Source organism: Hippocampus comes, unplaced genomic scaffold, assembly GCF_001891065.2.
Source record: "Hippocampus comes isolate QL1 unplaced genomic scaffold, H_comes_QL1_v1.1 scaffold64, whole genome shotgun sequence".
Taxonomy (NCBI): Eukaryota; Metazoa; Chordata; class Actinopteri; order Syngnathiformes; family Syngnathidae; genus Hippocampus; species Hippocampus comes.
In genome coordinates, this window is record NW_017842053.1 from 630833 (window position 1) to 658474 (window position 27642).

The 27642-nt window shown below is 42.8% G+C and overlaps 3 protein-coding genes across 3 annotated transcripts in view; 1 reads left to right on the forward strand and 2 right to left on the reverse strand.

Annotated features, from left to right (window-relative positions):
- Window positions 1-6516, forward strand: part of ogdhl (oxoglutarate dehydrogenase L) — a 15690-nt gene extending 9174 nt beyond the window's left edge. The window contains exons 16-24 of the mRNA XM_019859915.1: window positions 1-152; window positions 1593-1720; window positions 1794-1972; window positions 2729-2800; window positions 3382-3507; window positions 4553-4625; window positions 4711-4874; window positions 5852-6006; window positions 6079-6516. Of these exons, the coding sequence (XP_019715474.1) occupies window positions 1-152; window positions 1593-1720; window positions 1794-1972; window positions 2729-2800; window positions 3382-3507; window positions 4553-4625; window positions 4711-4874; window positions 5852-6006; window positions 6079-6202 (1173 nt within the window). The 3' untranslated portion in view covers window positions 6203-6516. The remainder of the gene's footprint in view (window positions 153-1592; window positions 1721-1793; window positions 1973-2728; window positions 2801-3381; window positions 3508-4552; window positions 4626-4710; window positions 4875-5851; window positions 6007-6078) is intronic.
- Window positions 6517-9529: 3013 nt separating this feature from the next.
- On the reverse strand, window positions 9530-16093 carry chata (choline O-acetyltransferase a). The gene is made up of 14 exons (XM_019859914.1): window positions 15491-16093; window positions 14683-14759; window positions 14391-14582; window positions 13388-13506; window positions 13052-13105; window positions 12798-12978; window positions 12403-12580; window positions 12145-12314; window positions 11249-11349; window positions 11038-11160; window positions 10609-10731; window positions 10389-10530; window positions 9923-9985; window positions 9530-9752 (listed from the first exon to the last, which is right to left on the reverse strand). The coding sequence occupies exons 2-14, from the start codon at window positions 14728-14730 to the stop codon at window positions 9570-9572; spliced, it is 1677 nt and encodes a 558-aa protein (XP_019715473.1). The 5' UTR covers window positions 14731-14759; window positions 15491-16093; the 3' UTR covers window positions 9530-9569.
- A 2065-nt stretch (window positions 16094-18158) lies between these two features.
- On the reverse strand, window positions 18159-20528 carry slc18a3a (solute carrier family 18 member 3a). Its single transcript, XM_019859791.1, has one exon. It carries the CDS (start codon window positions 20064-20066, stop codon window positions 18495-18497), a length of 1572 nt encoding a protein of 523 aa, XP_019715350.1. The 5' UTR covers window positions 20067-20528; the 3' UTR covers window positions 18159-18494.
- Window positions 20529-27642: the final 7114 nt, after the last annotated feature.

Here is a 27642-nt window from a genome sequence, read left to right on the forward strand (position 1 = left end):
GGTTTGTCTCGTATCCTGCGTAGCCGGGCAGACTTGGTGAGGAACGGCCAGTTGGACTGGGCCTTGGGAGAGTACATGGCCTTCGGGTCGCTTCTCAAAGACGGCGTCCACGTGCGACTCAGCGGGCAAGACGTCGAAAGGGGAACGTTCAGGTGCGCCTCCCGTCACAGTGACACAACAGCCAAATCGACAGCGACATGAACGGTTGAGAGGTACACTTGTAGAATATCACCACACCCAATGGAAGACCTGCAGAGAAGAACTGCATTCCCCTCGCAAAATGAGAACATATTTACTTTAGTAGAAGGATCATTTTCATTTTTTAAAATTATTTATGTTCTTTAGCTTCACACTGGGGCGGCACGGTGTATTTATGTTTGTTTTTAGTCATACAACAATTGGGTTGGTTGTGAATGGCACTCCGTCATACTGAATTATGCTTTTAATTTATCTTTGGTCTCCGACTTGAGAGGGTCCAAATATTAGAAACAGCTCTCAGCGTAATGCAGCCGCAACAATAACCTTGAGTGCACATATTTCACAAACATTTCTCCACAAACCAAAGCAAAACTAAATGTATACAGGCTCTGAAATGTACTGAATTTCAAAAGTGAAAAGTACAAATACTTTTTTATTGTCCATTATGTGTATACTGTCAGTGTCCCCCTGCCACGCACAGCAAAAATTTGTCAGTAATTGATTGTAAAGAGTATTTGAATTATCTTAAAATTTTAAAAGAAGGCAGCAAAGCCCTGCTTTTGTCTAAATGAAACTCCTGAACTCATTTCAAGAAAAGTTCATTGGCACCAAAAGGCCTCAAAGCACTTCTTTTTTCTAAGCGGAGCTCTTCGACTTACTTCAACATAGTTCCTTGGCACCGAGATGCCACAACCTGGTGGCAAAGCATTGCTTTTTGTGTAAATGAAGCTCCTCAACTCACTTCAATTTAGTTCCTCGGCACCATGATGGCAGCAAAGCACCACTTATGTCTTTAAGAAACCCCACCACAAACTTAAATGTCATTCATTGGCCCCAAGATGCCACAGGACAGTGCCAAAGCACTGTTTTTGTATAAATTAAGTTCCTCAATACACTTTACCATAGTTCCTTGGTGCCGAGATGCAGCAAAGCACTATTTTTGTTGAAATGAATTCCCTCAATTCAGTATGTAGTTCCTTGGCACTCAGATGCCAGATGATGCAGCAAAGCACTACTTTTGACCGGAGGAAGCTTCTTCAAGTTTTACAAATACTGGTACCTGAAAAATCTACTTGTCGGTCTCTCACGTCCTCTTCTCACAGGAGCCGAGCATATTGGCGCGTTCCGCTTGAGCGCGCGTATCGGCGGCGCGCCAAACTTGACGCGTTTGCGTGTGGGAACGCGTGCGCCCTCTTTTCCTCGCTAATGGGGCCCCCCGATGACAGACGACGCACCGTGTGCGCGCATGTGTGTAAAAATTATGTGCGAGTATGCGGGGGCACGTGTGGATGTCTTTGTGTTTTAGAATGTTGCTACTTTTGCTTTTCTATTGTTACAAAACATTTTCAAGACTTTGTTGTTCTTTTTTTTTTTTTTTTGCGCATGTTTCCTAGTCACCGTCATCATGTTCTCCATGACCAAGAGGTGGACAAACGAATCTGTGTCCCCATGAACCACCTGTGGGCCGACCAGGCGCCCTACACCGTCTGCAACAGCTCCTTGTCCGAGTACGGCGTGCTCGGTAGGTGGGCGAGCCGCGCCCCGGCGCCCCCATCAACCCTTCGCCAAACTGTGGCCGCCATTTTCCTTCCCAGGGTTCGAACTCGGCTTCGCCATGGCCAGTCCCAACGCCCTGGTCCTGTGGGAGGCGCAGTTTGGAGACTTCCACAACACGGCCCAGTGCATCATCGACCAGTTCATCAGCTCGGGGCAGGCCAAGTGGGTCCGCCACAACGGCATTGTCCTGCTCCTCCCTCACGGGATGGAGGGAATGGTAAGAGAGACATTTTTGAGACGCCACTTCTCGAATCAGCATCCTGATATGCCACATTTGTGAGGTGCATGTATTCTCTCAACAAAGGAGAAGCACTCACTAAGACAGGTTTTGACAGCGGCTCGAAATGGTGAAACTATTGAATAGACGGTCCTGAAAACTTGGACTCACCCCCACTCACCCATTTTTAATATGCTCGTTTTTATATTTTATATTTATATTTATTTATATACTTTTTGTCTTCTACTTTGTCCTTTTCATAATTTTGCTGCTGTAAATTGGGAATATCTCCATTGTGAGACAAATAAAGGTTTTCTTGTCTTATCTTGGAAAATTTCAACATTATGTGAAAGAAATAGGCCTTTTGTGTCAGCAGAAAATTTCTTTTTTCCCGCTTTGGAAAAATTTGAGCAAAACATATATAACATTCGGAGTTTTGACTATCGTTAATTTTCATTTCGTTTTGACTTGCGTATTTTAAATTGAGTTTGTTTTAGTTCAATTTTTACTGCAGAGTTGTTTGGAATTTTTTTTTTTTTTTTTTGTCAATTCTATATTTTAGTTCCGTTATTAGTTTCAGTATTAGTTTTAGGTTTTTTTTACCTCTCAATACGCAGTATTTTGACAGATGAATGGCTTTTTCATTCATTTAAATGGTGACAAGTAACTAGTTAATTAAATTGTGTTCCCACCTTGTTCAAGGTGCATTTACATTTCACCACAGCGTGACATTAAATACTCTCCTCTTGTCTTCAGGGTCCAGAACATTCCTCAGCACGACCTGAGCGCTTCCTGCAAATGAGCAAAGATGACCCGGATCACTTTCCTGTAGGTCCACCTGGGACAAGTCACATTTTAAAAACACTTTCAGATGATTTTATTTTATTTTTTTTTTGTAGCTACTCCAGCTTCCTCTCACATTCCAAATACATGCATGTCATTTTCATTGAAATCGCTTCCTGCTATGTCATCAACAGTTTATGTGATGATTGCCAATTTTTTCATTAAGGGCCCCTGAGAGACTATTGTGTTCAGCACTCAGTCGGGTCCCGTGTGCCGGCTGGTTTGAGGCAGCGATCAGCAGAAGGCTGCCAAATTCATCGGCAAATGGGATATTCAAACCATTAGTGGTGGGGGTGGGGTTGAGCAGGGGAAGGGGTGCGTATGGAATTTCCTCTGTGTATGTTTGTAGAAAGGTCAGCTGTGCTTGAGCATCCTGATATTTGGAACCGACGCAATCCTCGATGTGCTTGTTTGGGAATTTGGCTCAGCTCTCTGCGCCTTGCACCCAGAGCTTTTCCATTGACACGCCCCCACTGCGTCTGACAATTCGGTGGTAGAAATTAGACTCAAGGTTACGCCACACCTTTTTTTTTTTTTAACACCCTCTCCTCTTTTCTCACATGAAGGAGTTTGCTGGAGATTTTGAAGTGCAGCAGCTGTACGAGTGCAACTGGATCGTGGTTAACTGCTCCACGCCTGCTAACTACTGTCATGTGCTCAGACGGCAGATTCTGCTGCCGTTCAGGAAGCCGGTAAAGCACGACTGTCTTAGTTTTCCAAAACAAATGTATGCCCCCGCACCCTCACCACCCCTTTTTATTTATTTTTTATTATTTTAGCACCATGTCTATGACACGTCTGTGACAAACTGCTCAAAAGTTTTTTTGAACAGCAGGTGTGAAGCATTATCATGATATTGGCTCATAACTATGTATGCGGTAGCTTTTTGATCTTCATCATAACGCACCAGTTTTTTATAGCAGTTCAATAATTAACTGACCTTTTTCTTTTGAGCAGAAGCCAGAAAGGTTTGTGCAACCCGCTACAGTATTTCAAACTGTTTACTATTCACTGTTTTCATTGTAGGTATTGTGTACTTTTGGAATTATGACCAAAAAGATCAACTTCTGTTTACCTCAGATCTTAACATATTTTTTACTTAATGTGTTTCGGAGATTTTGCCATGGTCCAATGAAACCGAGATTGAACTCTTTGGCCATGCATCCATGCATGCACTTGCATGCGCACACACTACTAAATACTACTCCTACTAAATAGCATGCTTATGCAACAGCATTACTGTATTTCTTATTTTTAAAATTATTTCTTAATTAATTTATTAATTTTTTTAAAACTTTGCTGCCACTCGCTCAAAATCTGCTAAGAAAGCCTTCAGATCACCTGTGACCCTCATGATGGCAAATATGGTTGGATCATATGATTTGCGTTCATAATTAACAGCCCGACTTCTGACTGAAACTTTTAGGCTGTACATGAATTATTCTTTTTTCTTTTTTTAATTTTTTTTATGCACAGCTTTCACTGTTTTTCAGCTACAGTGGATGTCTTAAGTGATCCCCTGTCGCCTCCAAATGTGTCGCTCTGTTGAGCATGAGAAAACAAACTAGCCTGAGCAAATCAGTGAGGCTGTCCATAGGGAATATTATATCATTCTTTTCAGTACAAAGTCTCAATTCTGGTTTTGGTTGACTGAACACTCAGGCATTGTCCCTGTGCTGATGTCACAAACTGGAGGAAACAAAAAAATCAATAAAACTTTCTTTTCTCGTTGCACAGCTGATTATATTCACTCCTAAATCTCTGCTGAGGCACACCGATGCCAGGTCCAGTTTTAATGACCTCGCCAAAGGTACACTTCGACCCATTTTCCCCTACTTTGATGCAAGGTTTAAAAAAATGTCATTAAACTAAAATCGCGTTATTAATTTGTGTAGGCACTAAATTTAAGAGGCTTATTCCAGACGAAGGCCCGGCGAGTCAAAATCCAGATGGGGTGAGAAGGTTGATCTTCTGCACCGGAAAAGTCTACTACGAACTGACCAAAGAGAGAAAGCGGCAAAACTTGGAGAAAGACGTCGCCATCGTCAGACTGGAGCAGGTTTGCTACAGCAAGGCTAACCAGAATGGCACCCAATCACAGACGTGTGAGCATGGGCACCATCCAATCGGATTTCAGCCTGAGTTTCTACGTCAGTCTCATCGACCCACGGCCTCAAGAATCCGTCGTCCCGGTCGTTGTCACTTTAACCAATCAGATTTCAAATTCACCTCACAGGGCCAGTTAGCCGGTCCACAAATCTGATTGGTAGCTCAAACAACTTGTTTCAGCCAACTTTGACTAACAAACATATCGTGAGTGATCTGCACGTATTATTACATTCAAAAGTCAACATCTCTGAGTATGATACACTTAACGTTTTAATGTTTTTGTCATGTCACTTGGTACATGATACCTAAATGATGTACATGTACACGGTGTGGTGTTGTTGCTGGTATGTTGCGTTTTATTTTGTATTATATTGGTCACTTGTAGCCAAAACCTTTCCACTAAGTAACACCACGATGACTCATATTAGAATGCAGTAGGTCTAAGTGTTCACAAAGGTCATACTTTTGCAAGTCACTGTAACATCATGTTTGAACATTAGTTCGAACATTAACATTGGGCGTAAATGTCGGCAAATTGTACTGAAAAAAACACACTGGGGGGAAAAAAATGGACTAAATTTTATTTCATCACGCACTTGCATGAACGTAGTAGGTCTAAGTGTTCACCAAGGTCATACTTTTGCAAGTCACTGTAACATCATACACAGTTTGAACATTAACATTGCACGTAAATGTCGGCAAATTGGACTGAAAAAAACACACTGGGGGGAAAAAAATGGACTAAATTTTATTTCATCACGCACTTGCATGAAATAAAATGGTGATCCACGTACATTTTGTAAGTCAACTACGACTCGGCTAATCGCGATGCTTTCATTTCGTGGCGCCCACTTGATGAATGAAATTCACACGCACACCGAATTTTTTCAGAATACTGGCGGGTTGATGCAGTTTCTTCTTTTCCAGATCTCTCCATTCCCCTTCGACCTGGTCCGAGCGGAGGTGGAGAAACACGAGAGCGCCGAGCTGGTCTGGTGTCAGGAGGAGCACAAAAACACGGGCTACTACAACTACGTCCGGCCTCGCTTACTCACCGTGGTGGCCAGCAAGAGGCCCGTCTGGTGAGAAGGCGCCGATTCGGTTGAACGCGAGAGGGTGGGAGAGTCTCGCCTCGTTGGTCGGTTCCCCGAAAGGTATGCCGGGCGGGACCCCGCCGCCGCGCCCGCGACGGGGAACAAGTCGACCCACCTGAACGAGCTGAAAAAGTTCATGGACGCGGCTTTTGACCTGAGCGCCTTCCAGGAGAGGAAAGCTTGAACTGGACGGAAGGTGCGCGTTTAATTTTATTATTAAGTGTTGAAAATGGACCTGACACTCTTCACTGTAGAAGTGGAAGTTTTTTATTATTATTTTTTGTTAATGATGACAGTCTTGGAACATATTTTTTCTATTTGAGGTTTAGAATCGTTTTGATGATAAATTCCAATTGATCATATACGCAGTCGCTTCTCGGAACCCCGACGCAATCAGTTCCAGGAAGTGGTTTGACAGTTGATGTGTTTGGATTTTGAATTGGTTCATTTTCCCCACGTTTGGAAGTGCTGTCGTGACGTTCTGCTCATTCTTGGACTATTAGGTCTTTTTTTTTCTTTTTTTTTTTCCTTAACAGCACAACTTCACTCCGGTTCCATTTTGAGTTTATTCTCAGACCATTAAGGACATTTTTGTTATAACGTTATGACGTTTTTTTTCTAATGGGTCAAGGATGTTTGACTATTTTTTAAAAATCTGTGATGCAAGTCACCATTTCTAGATTTTTTTTTTTTCTGTACCAATTCTGAATCTACCCCTTTTCTGTTGTCACGTATGGTTTTCATAACAATAATAACAATAATTATAATAATTGTGATAATAAAACTTTCTCATAACATGATGATTTATATTTTCCACGGTAAAACATTTTGGGGGTAAAATTAGGACTTTCTCATCATCCCATTTTGAATTTATTCTATGAGCAATCCAACTTTAATGTTGTTCAATTTTTAGTTTATTATATAACTTTAACCATTTTATCTTGTGTCATTTTGTTGTGAATTTGCTGTGAGTCAATTCCTGCGACTTGTTTTTTTTTTTTTTTTTGGTTTCCTTTTGTTTGACTCGGTTCCATTTTGAGTGTATTTTAGAAACATTTAAGAGTTGTTGTTTTTTGTGACATGAAGACTTGATTTTCTTGCTGCGTTCATTTTTGCAACGTCAAGTCTTTTTTTTTGGGTAACGTTACGACTATTTTTATTCCACTTGGTCTTTTCTCAGCATCCAATTGAATTGAATTTTTATTTATTTTTTCTTATACGTCATGACTTTATTTTCATACTTATCACATTATGTATTGTTTTGGTAACATTTCGAGTTTATACTCAGTCCACTTGCACTGTTTTCTCATTGCATTTGTTTTTTTTTCTCTTGCAACCGGTTGTCTTTAGTCTCTTTATTTGTCTTATTTTTTAGCTTGTTAGATTTTTTTTAATCTCGTAACATTACGATTTTATTGTTCTCTTAAATTTTTTTGTCACATTACGTCTTTATTCTCGTTGAAGTTTCAATTTACTTTCATAACATGACTTTTTTCACTGTTACTTTTTTTTTTTTTTTAAGAATTATTTGCTTGTTCCTGTAACAATAAGAATTATTTCTTGTCACATTGCGGTTAACTTTTCTTTCTGATTTAGTATTTTGGGGACTTTATTTTGGTTTGCAAAACATTGTTTTGTGGGGGGGGGCGGTTGGTTTCATTCGATTTTGTTCTTTTCGCCTAGAACTTTTTTGTCTTGTCACACTTCGACTTCATTTTAAGATGATACTTCCAACACCGACTTTATTGGCCTGACATCAGGTTGTTTAATTTTTAATACTCCTTTGAAGTCAACAGCACCGCTCCCCAGCAGCTGTTTTCTGCAAAGATAACGGGACGTCTTATATTAGGTAATTAGAACCACTCTTGACAGGCGTCGGTAGTTGTGTGTATGTGAGCTGTTGGTGAAGAAGAGCCTCTTTATTGTCACAGCTCGCTTCATTAGCAGACATCAGCCAGCTGGCTTTTGGCTTGTTTGCTTTTTTTTGTTTTGTTTTGTTTTGCTTATAGGGCTCACAAGGCGCAAACACAACAAAGCCCTAGAGGCGTGAAGATCAATTCTGACACTCAGTCGTCCCATTGAGATGCTCGCATGTAAATAATCGTACCATGGCTGTGAACTGTTCCGTAAATGTCTATTTGAGTCAGAATTCACACACAATCAGTCAAAACGCTTTTGAAATTCTTTCATATCAATGCGGGTTGCTTAATATTGTCGCCGTTTTGTGAGAAAGACGTCTGTCCATTTTTGGCATTTTTCAAATGTTTATACGATGTCTGAAACATGGACACCTCTTTACCGTACACATTTTTAAAAGTGACCAAAATGGACATATGTGTTTTTTACAGGACAGAAATGATATGTTGCTTAATATGGAGCGTGTCTTTTTTGACAATCCATTTTTTTTTTTTTTAAACAATATCCGTGCAGGGCCGTATTTGGTGTTGCTCACGTGCAGTACCACGTTTTGCCACAACATGCCGAGCCAAAATGAGTTCCACTGAAAAAAATGCAGGGTGAAGATTTATACCGCAATTACTATAACCATAATTTCCGTAAGATGTACACTCACGGCCTTTGAAATTATATGTGAACACGAAGCTAATGGATTATTATCACCACAGTATTTTGATGTTTGATTCTCTTGTTTTTTTTTTTTTTGGTGTCAGTTTTACAATAAATGTCAACTGTGAGTGATAAACAGCTTGAAGCAAGCATGCTTTGCTTCTAAATTGGAGACCCGTGCCAACGAGTCATTGTTTCGCCTCCTCAAAGTGATGTTATGGAATAGTCCCCCGTTTCTTGACGAGAAAGTGAAAATAGGCACCAAGAACAACTGAATACTAATAAGTTGAATAAGGAGAGCCTCTTTATTGTCACAGCTCGCTTCAGCTAGCAAACATCAGCCAGCTAGCGCAAGTCATTTTCTTTCGCAGGCCACATGAAATAACGTGGCAGACCAGATCTGGCCCCCGGGGCTTGAGTTTGACACCTGTGACTTAAGCGGTGCAAATGAAGCTCACCAAGCGACACCTTGTAGCTCAAGAAACTCTTATTGTAAGTTACGGTACTTATACGTCAAGGGGCCACTGTATTGATGTTAAGATATTATTATGGCATGTACAGTAAGAGGGAGGAAAAAAAAATGTGTCTTACACCAGCTACGGTATTTTGTAATTATTATTATTATTATTTTTTTTTTTTTAGGCTTTACCTCCAGCCTGCAGTTTAGTCTGGCTCAGTGTCTTCACAAGGTCAAGTACCGGTGCTTCCGGGTTCTTGCTCAGGTCAGCCGGCATCTCGGCAGGACCCTGTCTGGGCTCACAGGTCGTGTATTTCTGACACAAATCCCTCATGTCTAACAGCCCTTGCTCCAGACTTTTGACAAATTCTGATGAACACGTTTGTTGACTCTCCCGAAAGCTTGACACGCAGAATACGAAATGGTCCAATTGAGGGTTATAGCACACCCCGTATCCGTTTGGGACCACAGGTCCGTAGCAGCAGAACATCTCAACGGTGGTGGGGACCTGAAAGAATGAGTAACAGGCTCATTGACTTAATTGAATGGATTCTCCGCAAACGCGATACAGTACCTGACTTGTGGAGAGAATGAACTCGTGACTGACGCGATAGGCTTCGTCTCGAAAGATCTCCGGCTTCTCGATCTTCAGGTCTTGCGCCATCTGCCGTAATCCCAGTAGGTGATTGTCTATCGCCAGCCCCATGATAGCCTGGAAAAGGGAAAACGACACCACGGGTTCATTTTGTTTTTCTGTGTGACGCTAATTCAAGGTAGCGAGAGGAATCGGATAGCTACCAGGCTGGAATTCTTGGTCTGTGCTGTTACAGCGGCCCGTTGTGACGCTAATTCAAGGTAGCGAGAGGAATCGGGAATCGCTACCAAGCTGGAATTCTTGGTCTGTGCTGTTACAGCGGCCCGTAACAACTCCATCTTCTTTGCATCCTGGTGGTAACGAGTAAGGATAAGTGCGGTTCATGGTTCGTGTACCCGAATCAGTGGTTGGAAGGTTAGTTTCAGAGCTTTGGTTCATGTTTTCTGGTCAGAAAACTTCTGGGCAGATGGCCCAGTGCGGGAACAAAAGGAAATCGTTTCGAAAGAAGAAGTCCAGAATAAACAATTGCGACACTGCCGTGACACAAGTTTGCACTCCCTCGTGTTGATTGGGAAGTGGACTTGTTCAGAATGAAGCAATACCATTGAAACCCATGTTATATAAAAATGACCACACACGCGAGTCAAGTCGTGTGATTCAAGTCGTTCTGATACGGACCACTTCCCAGAGTTTGATTCAAACTGTGCGGATGTGAAAGCATCGCGAGTCTAGCGTCAACCCTCCCCCTCTTACGCAGTCGCGCACGTTCCCGCCGGTCATTGCTCGAACAAAGACCAGGGCCTCTGGCGTGGCCGAGCGAATGTTGTCCACCCGGCCGTCCTTAAAGCGACGTATGGAGGCGCTCTCGTAAGTGGAAACGGCTCTGCCGTGACATCTGGACACACGGAGAGAGTGGAAAAGCGTTAGCGAGACATGTCAGTCTATCCTACGCTCTAGCTTATCATTCTCCGACCTGTAGTAGGCCAACTGAAGAGCCACCTGGATGAAAGCGTCTGGACTCATTTTCAGCCCCTTGATCGTTTCTTTCCCGTAATGGCGGAACTTGTGGACGTTCACGTCGAGATTCTTGACGAGCCTTTGCGGACAACATTGCCGTTAGCTCAAAACATGCAGCGCGTTTTCACGAATTGACGTCGTCGGCCCCGGTTTTATTTACTCGGTTGTAGATGAGGTGGAGGTGGGAACGAAAACCTAACGAGCAAAGACAAAAACATGAGAAAATGGACACAGGGAAAACCAATGAAACAAAAGAAAATCCAATCGAAACTAAATCAGCCAAAACGTGGAACATGATCGGTAATCGTTGCTTTTTCACCGTGTTGGCCTGCCAGTCACTGGCTCCAGCTCATTCGTGACCATTCAGTAAAGCATAAAGCCAAACCTGTGGAGTCTATCCGCGGATGAGGCGACGAGTTTGTGCACCACCGGGGTACATTTCCAGCGGAGTCGTCGCGGAGCCGGCAGCTCGCTCCCACTTTCAGCTGGGACCGGCTTAGGGTGGCAGCTCCACAATGTAGCCATCCGTCAGTCAGAACACCCAAGTCTGGCTCTCTAAAATCGCTTCCAATTTAATCTGAGAGTTGAATTCTTACATATTCTTGAGAAGGTACTCCGTGCACTGCACCAGAACGATGCCTTCAAACGCCGAATGCTCGCACACAACTCCGCAGCAGCCGTCGGCCCCTACGACAAACTGACACAATGACACGGTTTTCAGAGCGACAGCCTCCATCGGGACTTGCGGACCAAAGAATGGAGACTCGGGCGAGCTTCTTGTGGAGCGCTGAAATGTCCTTTGTAGTATGTCCATAGTAATATTGTGCTCAAGATCGTACTATCCGGGTCCAAGATTTGCCTGACACCAGACCCCACCGAAACCAAGACTTTTAGGAATCAAAAGCCATGTCAAGACCAAGATCGAGACAAGCCGAGACCATGATCAAGAACAAGATCCTCAAAAGCCATTTTAAAAATCATGACATGGTCTCACTTTAATTTAAATTTGCTTGTAAATAGATTTAACAGCAAAGGAAACAAGAACCTCAGTTACAATACTTGGTTGCGTTCATCATGGGGATGGGGGGTGGGACAATGACTTTGAAGGTATGTTTTACCAAATACTTCTTAGTTATTATCACACAATTTATGTTGAAGAATCGCAGATCAGTGGTAGTCTTGACCGGTTTAGACGGACAATCCAGAGTCTGGCCAGCCTGAGACCGAAACAACTCCAAAGACTTTTGGGGTGGAGCCTTCGAGACCAAGAGCATCTGGTTTGTGCAGATGTGTATGTTTGGCCTATAGGTGCCCCCTCTAGCTTGTTGATTCATTCCAAATCAAAGGGAACATTTGAAATGACTCTCTTAGGGACTAATTAAAGGGGTTCTCTATGCTTTCGGCTCTGTGCATGCACTCTTTGTATCATCAGACACGATCCACGCACACCATACTGAGATCCTACTCCTGCCCGCCAATGACAAGAACGAACCTGCATGCTCTTATCGTACCACCGGTTGCCCCCGTTCGTGGCCGCTCCTCCCCCGTGCAGCATCAACAAGGCCCGAGCGGAATCGGTCCGCTCGGCTTTGCCGCCTTCATCCAGACAGACCAAACAAAGGCACCGCTCCAACAGGTCCAAAGATTCTCTGTTGGTCGACTCTGCGAAAGAGTGACAAGCGTAACAGCCAAATGTCGTGATGGTAAATGAAGCTAGTGATGTCATCTCCAGTGAAAAGTAGTTCGGAACCTCTGAGGAGTTCGCCGCGAGCCTCCGCCCACGCCGTTCGGCCGTCGGAGGTGAGAAGACCAATCGGCGGCTGCCGCTGGTCTTCATCGTGAGCCATTTTCACGATCTTCTCCAGCTGAGTCAGGAGGTCTCGGCCGTTTAGACGGCGGGAATTGATCGCCACGTCCAGGACAAAAAACTGAGCACAAGTTCGCCTCTCATCACAATCCAGTACTTGTTCTTGATGTTTCGACTAAATTTATTCTGGCCTTGGTTAGAGGTCTCACATCCCCCTGATTAATCCCAAGTAAAGTTAAGCTGTTTTAGGAGGCTTTTCCTGACATTTTCCAGCAGAAGCCTGAAAGTTGTGCGCTAACATTGAATGGGAAGGAACTCTGAAGGTTTTTCCATCTAACCTGGTTCTTACAAGCCACAATGATATGTCCTGGTCCCGGCATCGCACTACCGTTGTCTGCCACGAGCGTGTCTCTCTCACGGCCCGGCAGACGGTAGCTGCTGAAGATCCGATAGTACTGCTCCATACAAAGGGCGGTTCCCGCAAGTTGACCTCGGGCGTAGTCCACAGGTAACGTACGTCTGCGCACACCCTTTCACAAGTTTGCCCCGACATACATTGACCTCTTGTGAACTGAAATCTTCTCTTACTTACGCATCGAGCAAACTTTTGTACTCTAGAATTCCAGAGATCAAGTTGGCAGCAAACCTACAGGAAAGAAGAAGAAACAACACACCATGGTAAAATCTTTTCAGTTGACCGAATGATGCTGCTTTCATGTGAAGACGTTGTACATAAAAGTGTTTGTGCAAATTTTCATTTCATCCAGGTCATTTTTTTCCTCTCCGGGCAATGAATCAATCGCAACTGGACCACTCTTGTTTGTCTTCTATTCATTTACTGAACAACCTAGAGAAAATTGGTGTCAAAGAAGTGCACATCTCCGATCCTTGTCCCAAATCAACGATCCGTTGCTGTGTTCATGCCCACCTCAGAGAATCGAGCGGCGCTGTGAAGTTCTGGTGTGGAAATACCATGGCGGGGCTGGAGTTGACCGGCAATGCCAGTCTGTTGTTGAGGTACATGTCATTCAGCCAGTAGTCGTACACCTGCGGAGGCAAAGTGAAACTTTCACTGTCACTGCCATTGTCAAATGATTACCGTATTTTCCGTACGATAAGGCGCGTCAGAGTATAATGTGCATCTTCAATGGCCTATTTTAAAACTGTTTTCATATAAAGGCGCACCGCATTATAAGGCGCATTGAATAGAAGCTACAGTAGTGGCTGCGGATGCATTATGCATACGCTAAAGGGAGTTACGCTAAAGGGAATATAATACAATAAAATCCAGCTTTATTTATATAGAACTTTCACAACCGCTGCAGCTGTAACAAACAAAGAACATTTAAAGCACTACGTCCAGGAAAACAGAATATTGATCCATATATAAGGCGCATCGGATTATAAAACGCACTGTCGGCTATTGAGATAATGGAATGCCTTTGGGTGCGCCTTATAGTGCGGAAAATACGGTAGTTGAAATCAACACAACCAGTTTGATGCAGATTTAGTAGTCATACTCAAATGGAATGACAATTTCATTTTTAATACTCAAGCAGCAAAGTGTTCCTGTAACTCGGCAATTCTTTGGTAAGATGAATTTGCTATTAGCACAAATCAAAGGCCCCTAATGCTACAGTTAAGTCAATAAAATATGATGACACGAGTTATGATCCGTGAAACTCATGATCCCACTTCTTATTTTTAGTCAGTCATCATACAATATTGTATTCCCCAATACACACACTACAACAATCAACCGTCTTGCTGAGTAATGACAGCGATCTTATGTAACTGAATCATGTACTGTATGTGGGGGTGGGAATAAACTATTTATCTCCTGGGAGCGCTTTGCATGGCAGCAACCTCCCTTTGATGTATGCACGTTTGCGTGGTCTGGATAATGCGCGAAACAAGTGCACTCCATTTACCCAGTTGGCCTTTTTCTCTCTCCTCTCCACCAGCTTGCATTGTAGTAGCTCCCCCAGGCCTCCAGGGGCGCCAAAGTGCTTCACAGCCTCCTGAGTTTTTTGGAAGCACTCCTCAGTGAGCAGGTGTTTCACGCATCTCAGGTACGTGTCCAAAGTGTCTTTTAACGCCGGCAGCGGCAGTTTGGGTAAACTCTGAGTAGGGGGGAGGGGGGTTGGACACAACGTTTCAATAATCAAATGATAACTTCATATCATTTGAAAACTGTGGAAAATGAAAAAATATCATATTCACATCAGCGGTTCTGGAATCTTTGGAGGGCTCTTGTTTGAGAAGCGACATGTTGCTGGTGCAGCGGAGCAGTCGATTCCCTTTATAAAAATAAAAAAACAAAAAAAAAATGGCCAGCTGGCACTCATACAGTATAACCGATGCAGATACTGTTTGTGTTTTTATGAGGTATGTATTTTTTTTTTTATTTCAAGAACTTCTAGCATATTATCACATAACAATAATGTTGCAAAATTGAAAAAAATGCAATAAAAACACAACAACATAATAATAAAAGACGAATATATTACCCCTATTTCTTTTGTTCATAATAAAGATACTATTCATAAAAATGTGAAATCATGCAATATAAAAATATAACACTAAGTGATTAATAAGAGTAGAAACTATTTCAAAATAGGAATAAACAAATAAGAAAACTATATTACTACTATTGCTATTCATAAAAATAAGAACAAAATATGTGATAATACATTTATTTTTTAATGCTAAAAGATGTATTGTCTTTGTTTAGGGTGGATATATTTTTAAATGTACTGTTAAAGTCTCTCTCTCTGTATCTATCCATTCATCTACCCCTTTAGTAAAACAGCTCAAAAAATGTATTCTTGTTTGTCTTTTTATCTTCTGTGTGTGTGTGTGTGTGTGTCTCAAGTCTAACCCGAGTTGTCGTCGTTTTGGTGTGACAAATGACTGACACCTGTTTATCCCGTGCACAAATCAGAAATGCGATGATCGACGGTCGCCTGGGAAATTTCAGCCTCAACCATAATCCAAAACACTTTAAGAATTGAATGGATAATTGTCTTACCTGTGAGGAGAGAAAAAGCCGCTTCCTCTTACTCAGGCTCCAGTGAGAGGTTGAAATTTGTTTCTCTTCATATATATATAATTTTTTATTTTTTATTTTTTTGGAGCATCCTACATCCAAAGACATGGCCAAGAAGAAGCTCAACTATTAAGTCCCTCGCTGTGGCTCCGCAGAGATGCTGACAAGGGGGGTGGGGGTGGGGGGGGGGCAGATGTGTGTGTGTGTGTGTGTGTGTGTGTGTGTGTGTGTGTTGGCTACTGGTGCCAAGGCTCCTCCCTGAGGTCCAGCGATTCGCCAGCAACTTTTATTTCCTCTCATCACTCGTTCACTCCGCCGTCACCATGTCATACGTGTCTTGCCGAATCGTCCGTGTGCGGACTCATTCGGTCTTTGCTATTTATTTATTTATTTATTTTAAGACACGCAGGTCACAAATCTCATTTGATTCGTTATTTCCCCCGTGAAATATTACATTCTGCCGTTTTCTGACCACTTTTGTGTCCATTTAGGCTCCGATTTTATGTTGCGTTTCTCCCAATGAATGCTAATTTAGGAAACTATTGAGAGGGTTGAATACATACAGCGCTGAAAAAAAAATTAGACCACCTGGAAATGATCACTTTGAGTTTGCATAAAAGATGTTTGAATAAAATTTGTTTTTTTGTTTCATTCTCAAAAATGACGACCACATAACTCCCAAATTCAACAATAATAAATACTACTTTTAATACTTAGTAGTGTGAAGATTTTTTTTTTTAATGTACTTTTTACTAATTACTAATTAAACCTTAAAATTGGAGTTTCCCAACCACTGCGCTGTCTAGGCTGGCGATATTTTGCAGTAGACTGAACAGTTCAATGCTCTTCCACTAGGTGGCAGATGGTTAGCTCAACCTGCCGATCCACCTGTTGCCATTCAGATAGCAGAATGAGTTCAATTAATCATTATTTCAATCTTCATACTTTAAAGTGACATTTTTATTCGGTGGAGTTTCCGTGAGATGCTGCTTTGGCTCAATTATGATTATGAAACACTGTCATAAAGCACCAAGGCCATATATCTAGCATGGCTCTTAGCTAGCATGCTAGCATAATAATAAGGATCCGAGGATTCTGCCCGACAATGTCAATATATACTTTTTGTGATTTTTTTTGGGGGGGGGGGGGTTAGAATAAAAATTTTGCACCTTGGCTCAATAAAGTTTGGAAACACTATTTTTAATGATTCTTGAGAACAAAGCGATTCACATAATAGCCATTGAATGTCTGTACAACAATATACACGTATGTACAGGAGCAGATCATACATTGAGGCTTTGCATTCCGTGATTATGTCAAAAACAAAAAAGACGCCAAAAATAAAGATATTCAGGGACACACACACGCATGCACACACATTATTTTTGCATAATTATCAAGTTCACAGCGGCGCAACTGAAAACATACATCACACATGTTTATTCAAATGATTGACACCAATAATCCCTGAATTGTAAACTCAGACAATCACTTTATTTTAAAGGCCACTGCATAGCTCGTCAAAAACAAAAAAGACGCCAAAAATAGATATTCAGGGACACACACACGCACGCACACACATTATTTTTGCATAATTATCAAGTTCACAGCGGCGCAACTGAAAACATACATCACACATGTTTATTCAAATGATTGACACCAATAATCCCTGAATTGTAAACTCAGACAATCACTTTATTTTAAAGGCCACTGCATAGCTATCTTCTACTGCGAAAAGCTGAAGCTGGAAGGACACAATTGTACATTTGGCACTTCTAGGAAAGTAGTAATTGGTTTCAAGAAAGTCCTTTGAAGTGAGGAATCTCATCTGCGGTCACATTTTTGCATGGGAGGAGTTACGTTGAGCATGGGTTGTTAGCGGAGAGAGCCCACTATTCACAAGCCCCGCTATTAATAATGGAAATCACCCCTCTCAAAAGGTCAATTATTCCCATAGATGGCACAAGATGGCCGCAAAGCATGACTTTTGTCCAAGTGAAGCTCCTATTCTCATTTCAACAAAGTTCCTTGGCACCAAGATGCCACAAGATGGCGGCCAAGAACCACTTATGTCTGAGTGAAGCTTCTCGACTCATCACAATATCGTTTCTTAGCACCAAGGAGCAAAACTTAAATATTAGACAGGGCGGCTTTAGGCTGAGCACAAAAACAGTCAAAGTGAGTTTTAAAAAATAAAATGCAAATTTGTGAATGCTAAACTGCAAATTTGCAGGGTTTCGCTGTTTACAGTGAAGTTTTTCCTAACCATAAATAATTAAGCGAATAAAATTAACTAGACAACCCTGGTTTGGTCAGTGATTCGCTAAGTGGTACACTGGCGCCCTCTAACGGTACGCAAAGAATCACTTAATTAAAGATCTAAACTGCAGAATAAGACAGTAGTTTAAACTTTTTCCTTTTTTTTTCTTCTTATCCATTTCAGTGCAGCTCAGTTTATTAAACTTTGAAGTTCAGTACGTTTGCATTTTAAATTGAACTCAACAAATTTGAATTGAAGTGCGCTTTCCCCTGTGTTCTAGAGCAGCGCTATGATCCACCTTGCCTAAATGTTATGGTCATGATGGTGGTACTTTGAGAGCTAAGTAGTTTTAGGACGTTGTCGTCGTGGTACAACTTTTTCCTTTTTTTTTTCTTTTTATCCATTTCAGTGCAGCTCAGTTTTTTAAACTTTGAAGTTCAGTACGTTTGCATTTTAAATTGAACTAAACAAATTTGAATTGAAGTGCGTTTTCCCCTGTGTTCTAGAGCAGCGCTATTATCCACCTTGCCTAAATGTTATGGTCATGATGGTGGTACTTTGAGAGCTAAGTAGTTTTAGGACGTTGTCGTCGTGGTAAACAGTTCGAGAACCAAATATGCAAGCAATTCCCAAAATCGATATTTTAAGAGCTCGCAGAAGGGCTCGTCCTCGGTCGCCATCACCCGCGAATAGCGAGTGTTTCCCGAGCGTCACTTTCCCTTCCCTTCACGCGCACTCCCCACCCGAGGACTCCTCCTCGGAGAAGGAGCGGCGCACGAACGTCTCGATGCCGTTCTCCTCCATGGTGGCGCACAGGCCTTTCCTCTTCTTCTCCTGCTGCTCCATCTTAATGGAGGCGTAGAGCCCCGTGGCGCCGTCCTCCAGCAGCATGTTCCTCTCCGAATACGAGGGCCTCATCTGCGCCACGTTCTTCAGCAGCAGCAGGGCGGGCGCGTACAGCACGTTGGCCAGGCCCATGCCCAAGTTGAGCTGCACGAAGCCCAGGTCGTGCACGATCTTGCCGGCGACCACGGGCCCCATGGCGTAGGCCACGCAGTAGGAGATGTCGGCGATGGCGTACACGCTGCCGTACACGGACACGTGGCGCACGTCCACCAGGAAGCCCAGGGTGGGCAACAGCGCCGTGTCCACGAAGGCGATGCCGAAGCAGATCCCGCACAGCGGGATCATCAGCTCGCCGAAGTTCTTGCACGCCGGCACCGTGCAGGAGCTGGCCCCGATGAACACCATGCCGATGGCGCCGTAGAACCACTGCAGGTGCGGGTACTTGGCGGCCAGCTTGACGGTCAGGAAGACCCCCAGCACGTGCGGGAAGAAGGCGGGGAACCACGTCATGCCGATCTCCCACTGGCTGGAGTGCATGGTCTCCTCCATCCAGTTGGCGATGGTGGGCTCCAGGAAGGCCAGCGGGATATTGCAGATGGTCAGCGCCCCGGCCACCACCGCGATGTACGGGTCCATCATCAGCCGGTAGATGGGGGTGCCCACCGGCATGTTGGCCCGCTCCCGGTTGGAGAAGGGCTTGAGCACCACGAGGCACATGACCCCGTCCGCCAGGCACACGGCGGCCAGGATGAGGAAGGGCACCCGCTTGCCGGCGAACTGGTACAGAATCCCGCCGAAGGGGGGCGCCACCAGGCTCCCGAAGGAGATGAAGGCCAGCGCGATGCCCAGAGACCTGCTGCGCTCCGCCTCTTCGGTGTAGCGGTCGGCGATGAGCGCGATGCCCGACGTGTCCGCGAAAGCCGAGCCGATGCCCTGCATGCTGCGCGCCACGAACAGCGCCGCGTAGTTCTCCGCCAAGGCGAACATGAGCGTGGATAGGAACATGATGCTCAGGCCGATCACCAGCGGGATGTCGTAGCCCACCCGGTCGATGAAGGTGCCGCTCAGGGGGTTGACGAGCAGCTGCACGATGGCTTTGGAGGCGAACAGCACGCCGATCTGCACGTCGAAGTTGTCCCCGGCGGGGGCGTGCCGGTGCGCCGCGGTGGCGTTGCTGGAGTTGCCGTGCGTCGGAGACGGAGGGACGAGCGAGTGCTCGGCCGCCTCCTGTAGCTCGTGCAGGTAGTCCGGGATAATGGGCACGATGACCATGTAGAGCATGTTGTCCAGAAGCAGAACCACGCACACGATGACCAGGATGATGCGGTTCTGCCGAGCCGGCTCTTGCATGGCGGTGCCCAGCTGCTTAGTTCTGTCCCCCATCTGGGAGAGTTTGGAGGCGGCCACTTGCGCCAAATTGGGAGCGTGTCCCGTACTTGCCTCGGGCTCCATTCTTTATTTCTTGACTTCGAAAGCGGGCAGTCAACGGAGAATCGCAACTCTTTACTTACAGGTTTCTTTTTTGCGTCTCAACAGGGAACTTCTTCTCTGTCCCCGTCCTCGCCATCCTCTTCCTCCTCCCCGCAGATTTTTTTTTTCTCCTTGTCACTGGTTTGCAGTCATCGCTTGACAGCGAGCGGGTTCCCTTTTTAGACGCGCACTGCGAAGCTTGTTGACTCCCGCGGGTGAAGGCTCCACTTGGCTTCCCCTCCCATCTTGAGAAGCAAAAGTCAGTGACGCACGATCCTTTTATGCCAATTAAACACGCGCGCACGTCGCTCCCCACGCATAGCCACGCAAAATAAAAAAATAAAATACAGGTGCTTCCCCCTGGTTCCACTTTGGACACAAATGTGGTTCTTTAGAGCTTCATCGAGGTTTTTATTCCAGTATTTGGTGCTTGATCGAGAACTATTAAGAATGGGTGCTAAATACTACCCGGAAGCACTGAATTCCCTACACGTATTTGCTAAAGAACATGTTTAATCATTATTATTATTATAATTATTATATTTTACAGTTCACTTGGTCGCTTTAAAACGCACGTTTCCGATTTAGATTTAGCATCCGTATAGGGTTTTTTTTTTTTGGTCTCCCACGAAAGCAAATCAAATGTGTCTTCTTCATGTTTCTTTGTCGATTTATTTGTTCTTTTCATTTTGTTGGAAAAACATGACCAAATGTGAAAGAAAAAAAATCTAAAAGATATTACAGCCCCCACTCGACCATCAGCAATTTGAACAATCGATAAAGTCTAAAATAGCACAGTGAGACACATAAAACTTTAAGACCGCAATGACAGAAATAGAAACCTAAGGTAGAAAGGTAAGACTTTGTGTATCGTTATAATGAAATGCAGTGGAAAACATGCGTAATCGTATGACAGGAAAATTAATTTAGACGGTTTTCACATTTTCTGAGGTTCACCATAAAAACCCAATCATCTTGATTGTCGGTCATTCATTGGTGAATTTGTCCTTGAAGAAATTATAACTTGTGATATTTAACACAAAAACAAACAAAAAAACCCCGCAAGAATGGTGTTGACCTACAACATTCCAAGTGATGAAATTTTAAGTGTGATACTGAATCGCATCTACACCTACTGATAGCCACCGAACTAATATACGTGCACTATGAAGGTTAATCATTTTTGGTATTATCGCTCCATCTAGAGGTGCCTTGGCGCATCAGCAAAGTACACTGCATTCGTGAAACACTGTCATCTAATGCGTCGTATCCCAACTTCTCTTTTTTTTAAGCCAAGGCGCATCCTATTACAGTGTCCATTAGAAGACTCTCAGGGCATGCCAGCAAACAAAAATGACATTAGTAGTATCAATATTGAAGTGATTATCTGATCTCAATATACTCACAAATGTATTTGTGTGAAATCTCGTTTAATCGAACACAAAACGTTTTGTTTTCTGTTGTATGAATGGCAACGGTTGAAATGAACCCTACTGCCATCTAGTGGAACGGTATTCATTGTTCTTTCTATCGCGCAGTGATAGAAGACTCAAGATACGTTATTTGTTGTTAGTATCGAAATCACTTTCGGACGAATTCAGTGAAATTGAACACATTTCCAGAGAGCAGGGATTTCAAACCACTGTAGTGCGAGTTTGTTCATCTATCTATGCCAGAGACAGAGAATAATGAACAATGAAATGCCCATCTCATACAATGTCTACATTAAAAAAAATAATAAATGTAAACGAACGTTTTAAGAATGCTTAGTTTTGCCCGGTAATTTTAGAGTAGGTATCCAATATTTAAGCAATATGTAGTTTACATTCGTGAAGTCTTGCTTTGACGCGTTTCCTTCGGCTCTTGAATGAAGTGTGGGAGGAGGGGGAAACACTGACATCTAGTGGACACAAAAGGAAATGATCGAATCGACTTTTTTTTCCCCCCTCGAAAACGTGGCAAACAAGAATCCTTCTTGACATGTTTACGAAATGAAACTTCGAAATCAAGATTCTTATTTTAAAAATATAGTTAAAAAGTAATACAATAATGTATTATTCCATATGTATGACTCGAGGAAATTGGCACTGTGTGCAATATTTGATATTGGCCAGCAGAGGTCCTCCCTTTCCCATCCATCTTTCTGAACAATTAAGCCTGCACACCGCTTTCAGTACAGCCAGACATAAAACATTTAAACCGCAGAAATTACATTTTGGTTACATTAAAATGTTGTTCCCTTCAAAAAAAAAACGCCCATAGTAATGCTATATTTGTGTCTAACACTTTTACTTCATTAGAATCACTTGTAATAATGTTGTTCACCATTCATATTCTGCTAGTGTTAAATGGAATCAAGTCAGCATATACCGGCCACCAAAAGTGCCTGTGGTTAACCTTGAATCATGTTCAGATGTTCTAGTAGGCTTTCTCTGTCAATTTTGGATTTCTTCAGTTCTCATTTAGTTACTTCGTGACAGTTGCTTATGTCTTTAGTTACTTGAGGACTGTATTCACACTAACCACACATCAAGTTCAGAAGCTCTAGTAAGCTTTTCCTTACATTTTTGCATGCTTTGCAGTAATGAAACATTACTCAGTGACCATTACAGTTAGTTACTTCGCTACAAAGTGGAGTTTTGGGCCATTGAGAATCACCCAGTCACATTCAAAATTTTAACGGGAGTCAGCAGACAAAGTACCTCTTATAAACCTCAAATAAATTTCAGCTGTTCCAGTTGGTTGAACCTTCGAATGCTAATCTTGACATTTGATCCTCACCTTTGAGAGTGAACTTCAATAAACGTTTTTCACACTTCCTGCATAGTTGCAAAAATGTGTTTGGTTTGTCCAATGAGTTGATAATGGCTTTTTTTTTTTTTTTTTTTTTTTTTTTTTAGCGTCACTGATATACTTTTTACATGACGAAGACTCACACAAATAAGTCACTTTTACATAAGGGACACCCGTTTTTAAGCTGTTTGACCGCTTTGCCACGGCCGCCTTTCATTCAATATGAATGTGGCCTCTTGTGTTGTCCTTTCCTCTCGGGTCTTTGTGTGACGTCGGACACGTTAAATCCAGCCAATGAATCCAATCCAAAATAAGGGGATCAAAATTTTGTAGTTTTATTTTTAGACGACTTATTACGTCAGTCAGCATCGATAATCACATTTATTTCCCTTGGCGAGCATTCTGTAAGTGGAAGGCTTAAGCAACACCAACCCACACACATGTGTGCGCACACACGCACAAATACATTTTTTAAGTCATTTTGAAGTCATTTTACATTTAAAATCACATTGCATTAACAAATGCAATGTGATTTTTGAAATAATTATCTGTGTATATTCCTTGTACAGTAACAGTAATTCCACTTTTAGTCTTGTTTCTCACAAGTATCTGGACTTTTCTATTGGACAAACCAAATCCTGATGTAATCAAAAAGCAGTACTATGTTGAAATTAGGGGAGGCGCTTATTTTAGCTAGGCCATAGCCCTGTCTAATAGAAAATAAGTGCTTTTGCACCACTCTGTGGCATCATGATGTCAAGAAACTGTTTCAAGTGAGAGGAGGAGTTTCTATTTGAAGGGCCATAGTCATGTCTAATCTTAATGTAGTATTGTGTCGTCACCTTGTGGAGTCATGGTGTCAAGGAGCTATGCAGATGTGAGGGGAGGAGCTTTTATTAGACGGGCAAGAGCTGTGTCTGATATAAAAATCATGATTTGGCGCCATTAATTTTGGCCCAATAAATTCTTATTTAATAAGAAATGTTCGATTGGGTCTACGCACGCATGCACACACACACAAACACACACACACACACACACACACACACACACACACACACGCACACAGAGTTGACCAATTCTGAGTTGCGGTGGGATCAACTTAATATTATTTTCCGTGTGTAGTTTTATGGCAATTCTGCTCTGATCTGATTTGAAAGTAAGCCCGGGAGATTCAAGATGGACATGTAATCTTGTACGCTGGCCAAAGTATTAATGTCGAAATCCCCCAAACCAGCGCAGTCAAATGCCAACGTCAGAAATAACCCTGGCTGCACATGAATGGTTGCACAATGAAAACCGTGTGTGTGTGTGTGTGTGTGTGTGTGTGTGTGTGTGTGTGTGTGTGTAAATAGGAAGTGGGTTTCATGTAAACAAGCACACCATCCAAAAGTGATGCATGTCCGTGTGGACAAAGACAAATTCATATCATATCAGGTGGTGAGTTTTCCACATATTTTACATTCCAGCTGCAGCAGATTTTGCCGCAATCCTTTTTTGAATGAGTGACCAAGTTCACGTCTGCATTGCCGCGACTGCACCCAAACCATCGGTGATATCAGCAAATGGGATGACGCCTAAAATGGGATGGAAGGACACAGTGTTAGTGGTTGTCATGCCACTGAATACTTTTTTCCTCCTATTGGATAGCAATGACCAGTTAAGGTTGCATCTGATTGGTCAAAGTCTGATAAAAGCGTTCATTTGTCCATTTTTTTTTTTTGCATTTTCTTAGTGCATGTCTGTGTGTGCATTTTTGGTTTTGTGTATCTGTGACCGTATCTTGTTTTTGTTTTTTTTGTTGTGTTTTTGTATTTGTGTGTGTATGTGTTTGTTAGTGTGGTTCTGCGTTTTTGCATGTTTGCGTGTGAATGGGTGTGCGTGTAGAATATGTGTGAGTTTGGTTTTGTTTGACTTTGTTTTTGTGGGCGTTTCTGTTTTTTTGTTTTTTCAATTTTTTTTTTTATTTTTGCATGTGTGGTAATGCGTTATTGAGTGTGCGTTTCTGTTTGCGTGTTTCTTTGTCTGTGAGATAATTTATGTCTGTCAGCTTGTGTGTGTCTGTTTTTGCACGTTTGTGTGTTTTCATGTTCATTTGCTGTGTCTTTTTTATCTTCTTGTGTGTGCATAAAATTGTGTGTGTTTGTTTTATGTGAATGTCCGTTTTTTTGTGTGGTTTTTTTTTGCATTTGTGTGTGTGTGTGTGTGTGTGTGTGTGTGTGTGTGTGTGTGTGTGTGCATAAAATGTCTGGTGTGAACAGTGCGGCACGGGTGCTCAACGTGAGCGGTTTAATGAATTAAAAGAGTGATTTCTAAAGAGCAGTGACGCACAGCCAGGCCCACTTTAATCCAGATTACACGGAAACACTAATCCTGTAAAAATACTCTTTCTTATGGACAAATAATGTCTCCCCACCACCTCCCTAACGTGCAAGTTTAATTGTTACGCGCAGAGATGCGATGCATATACCTTCAGTGTGTGGGGGCGGGGGTGTTACCTGAAGGGGTGCGCTTGATTTAGGCGGGCAGGCAGCAAGCGAGCTGTATTTTGTAGTCGTGCGACAAAGAGTACATTTTTGTCACCTTGCAATTCTATCCGTGTGGGTTTACATCACCAGTTTGACGCATAGTACGTTAGCACAAACCGCAATGTTTGCCAAGTGTGCCAAATTGAAGCGGGTAGGGCCCGAGAGACGGCAGAAATTGGCCCATATGAACGCCAAACCAACGGTACTCTTCTGACACTACAAAAATGATGTCGGCAATCCACCGACGAGGGCCTCTTACTAGCTGTTGCTGTCTAGTGGGTGGTATGGCGCCCCGAGAGACGGCCGATGTCGGTCCATATCAACGACACAGCTGGACCGCCCCTGTAGAGGCTGCAATGACTTGTCATTGATTTAGGCTGATTTCTGACATCTGTCAGTGCACTCCCTGATAGCCTACAGCCAGCAGAAAGCTCGTCAAGGGTATCCCGAGACATGGCAGAAATTGGCCCATACCAATGACAAATCAGTGCGATAGACACTGCACTGACATTGTATTGGGAGCCCCCCCAACCGGGCCCCATACTCAATGTTGCTGTCTGGTGGCTACAGGGGTGCTCCTGAGAAAGGCAGAAATTGTCCTAAATTAGTGACACAAACCTACACTGGAATTACATAAATTGAAGGTGCATTGCATTTTTTCTTAATGTGTTCGGCCGTGTGTGTAATTTTCCTCAATTTAAGCACATTGTAAATTTTGAAAGGGCGCATCATGTTGCAGCGGCTGTGTGAGATCTTACTTGATGTAAAAACTTCCCAAACCAATTGCAAGTGAATGAAAACGATGGCACAGGTCATTACATAACGACTCCGACAGGCTGTCAACAGTTAATCTGCTTAGCAACACCAACCGGGGGTCTTCCCAATGTCTGCCGCAACTACGGGGTGTTATTATCTCCGACCTGCACTTGACTGTAATTACACGCATGTCGCATTTTCATCATGTGAGTCTCTCATTGTGGTTAGCCTGGCGGTGGGTGGGGGTGGGGGGAGGCAGATGGGGGGAGATTGCGAAGGAAAAAGGACACTTTATTTGTTGTCAGGTTAAATCAGCTTTATAAACAGAACATAGATCAGGGAGGAACAAAGAAAAGTCATGAGGAAAAGAATTTCCCATCTGGAGAGCAGAAACTATGCCAGACTGAACACATATGATGCTGCGAATGATGTACAGTGGAACCCGTAATGTCACACGCCCCAATACTGTGCTACGAACTCAAGTTGTGGAACAATAAACCTCGGAAACTCGCACCTCATTTTCGTGGTGCCCACAAAAAACTTTTTTCTGATCCCTGTAGATTTTGAGCATATTGTGTTACTTTCACCCAAATTGGGGTTCATTATATTTCAAACGGCAGATTGGATTGAATTTGAGTTTTTAGGCAGGCACAAAAGCCATTTTTGACAGTTTTGTGGAGTGACATCAAAGTTAATGTGTTGTAACACTCTTTGAAAATGTTGGTGGCAGATGTGGCATGATCCAATTGGGCTCCTATATACCACAAAAAAAATAAATAAAAAAACAGCTGTCCCTCAAAGGGTTAAATATTGAAAAAATATGAACCATGATGCTATAGTCCGCTATTGTGTTTGTTGTTACATAGAAACTTGTTGAGCTTCTATGCGAGTCTGTAGGCATGTGGGTTCTAATCTGTAGCTGTTGACTAATCTCTGATTTGTGGTGGGGGTGGGGGGGTAACGGGGGGGGGGGGGGCACCCAGGGAATAAAAGTCTTCTTGTGTTTTCCGGGATTACTGCGAATTCTACGCACAGATCGAGCGTGACCTTCAGAGTGTGGCCGCTCGTATGCGGCATGTGCCCGAAGGGGCTCGTTGCGAAAATAGATTGGAAATAATATCGAGCGGTGCTGATTTATTTAGCAACATCAATTTGGATAAAAATTCAACAAGTGTGAAAGTATCACTGCCCAAGTACAGTTCAGCTGTCTTTAACTTTTAAATTCAATACATTTGCAATTATAGTCGTTTTTAAGAGATGTTTGTTTTTCAACAAATTTTGCGGCTATATATTTATTTATTTTTGATGTAGAAAAAAATCCACCCATTAAAACTAGAATAACAACATCGTAATATAATGGATAAAATTAAAAAAAAATTCATGATAAAATTGAATCTATCATCATATTTCAACCTTGTAGTCGTAATTTAAGATTCATTGATTTACGAGAATGGCTTTCCGATTGGTAAGAAGTGACCCTA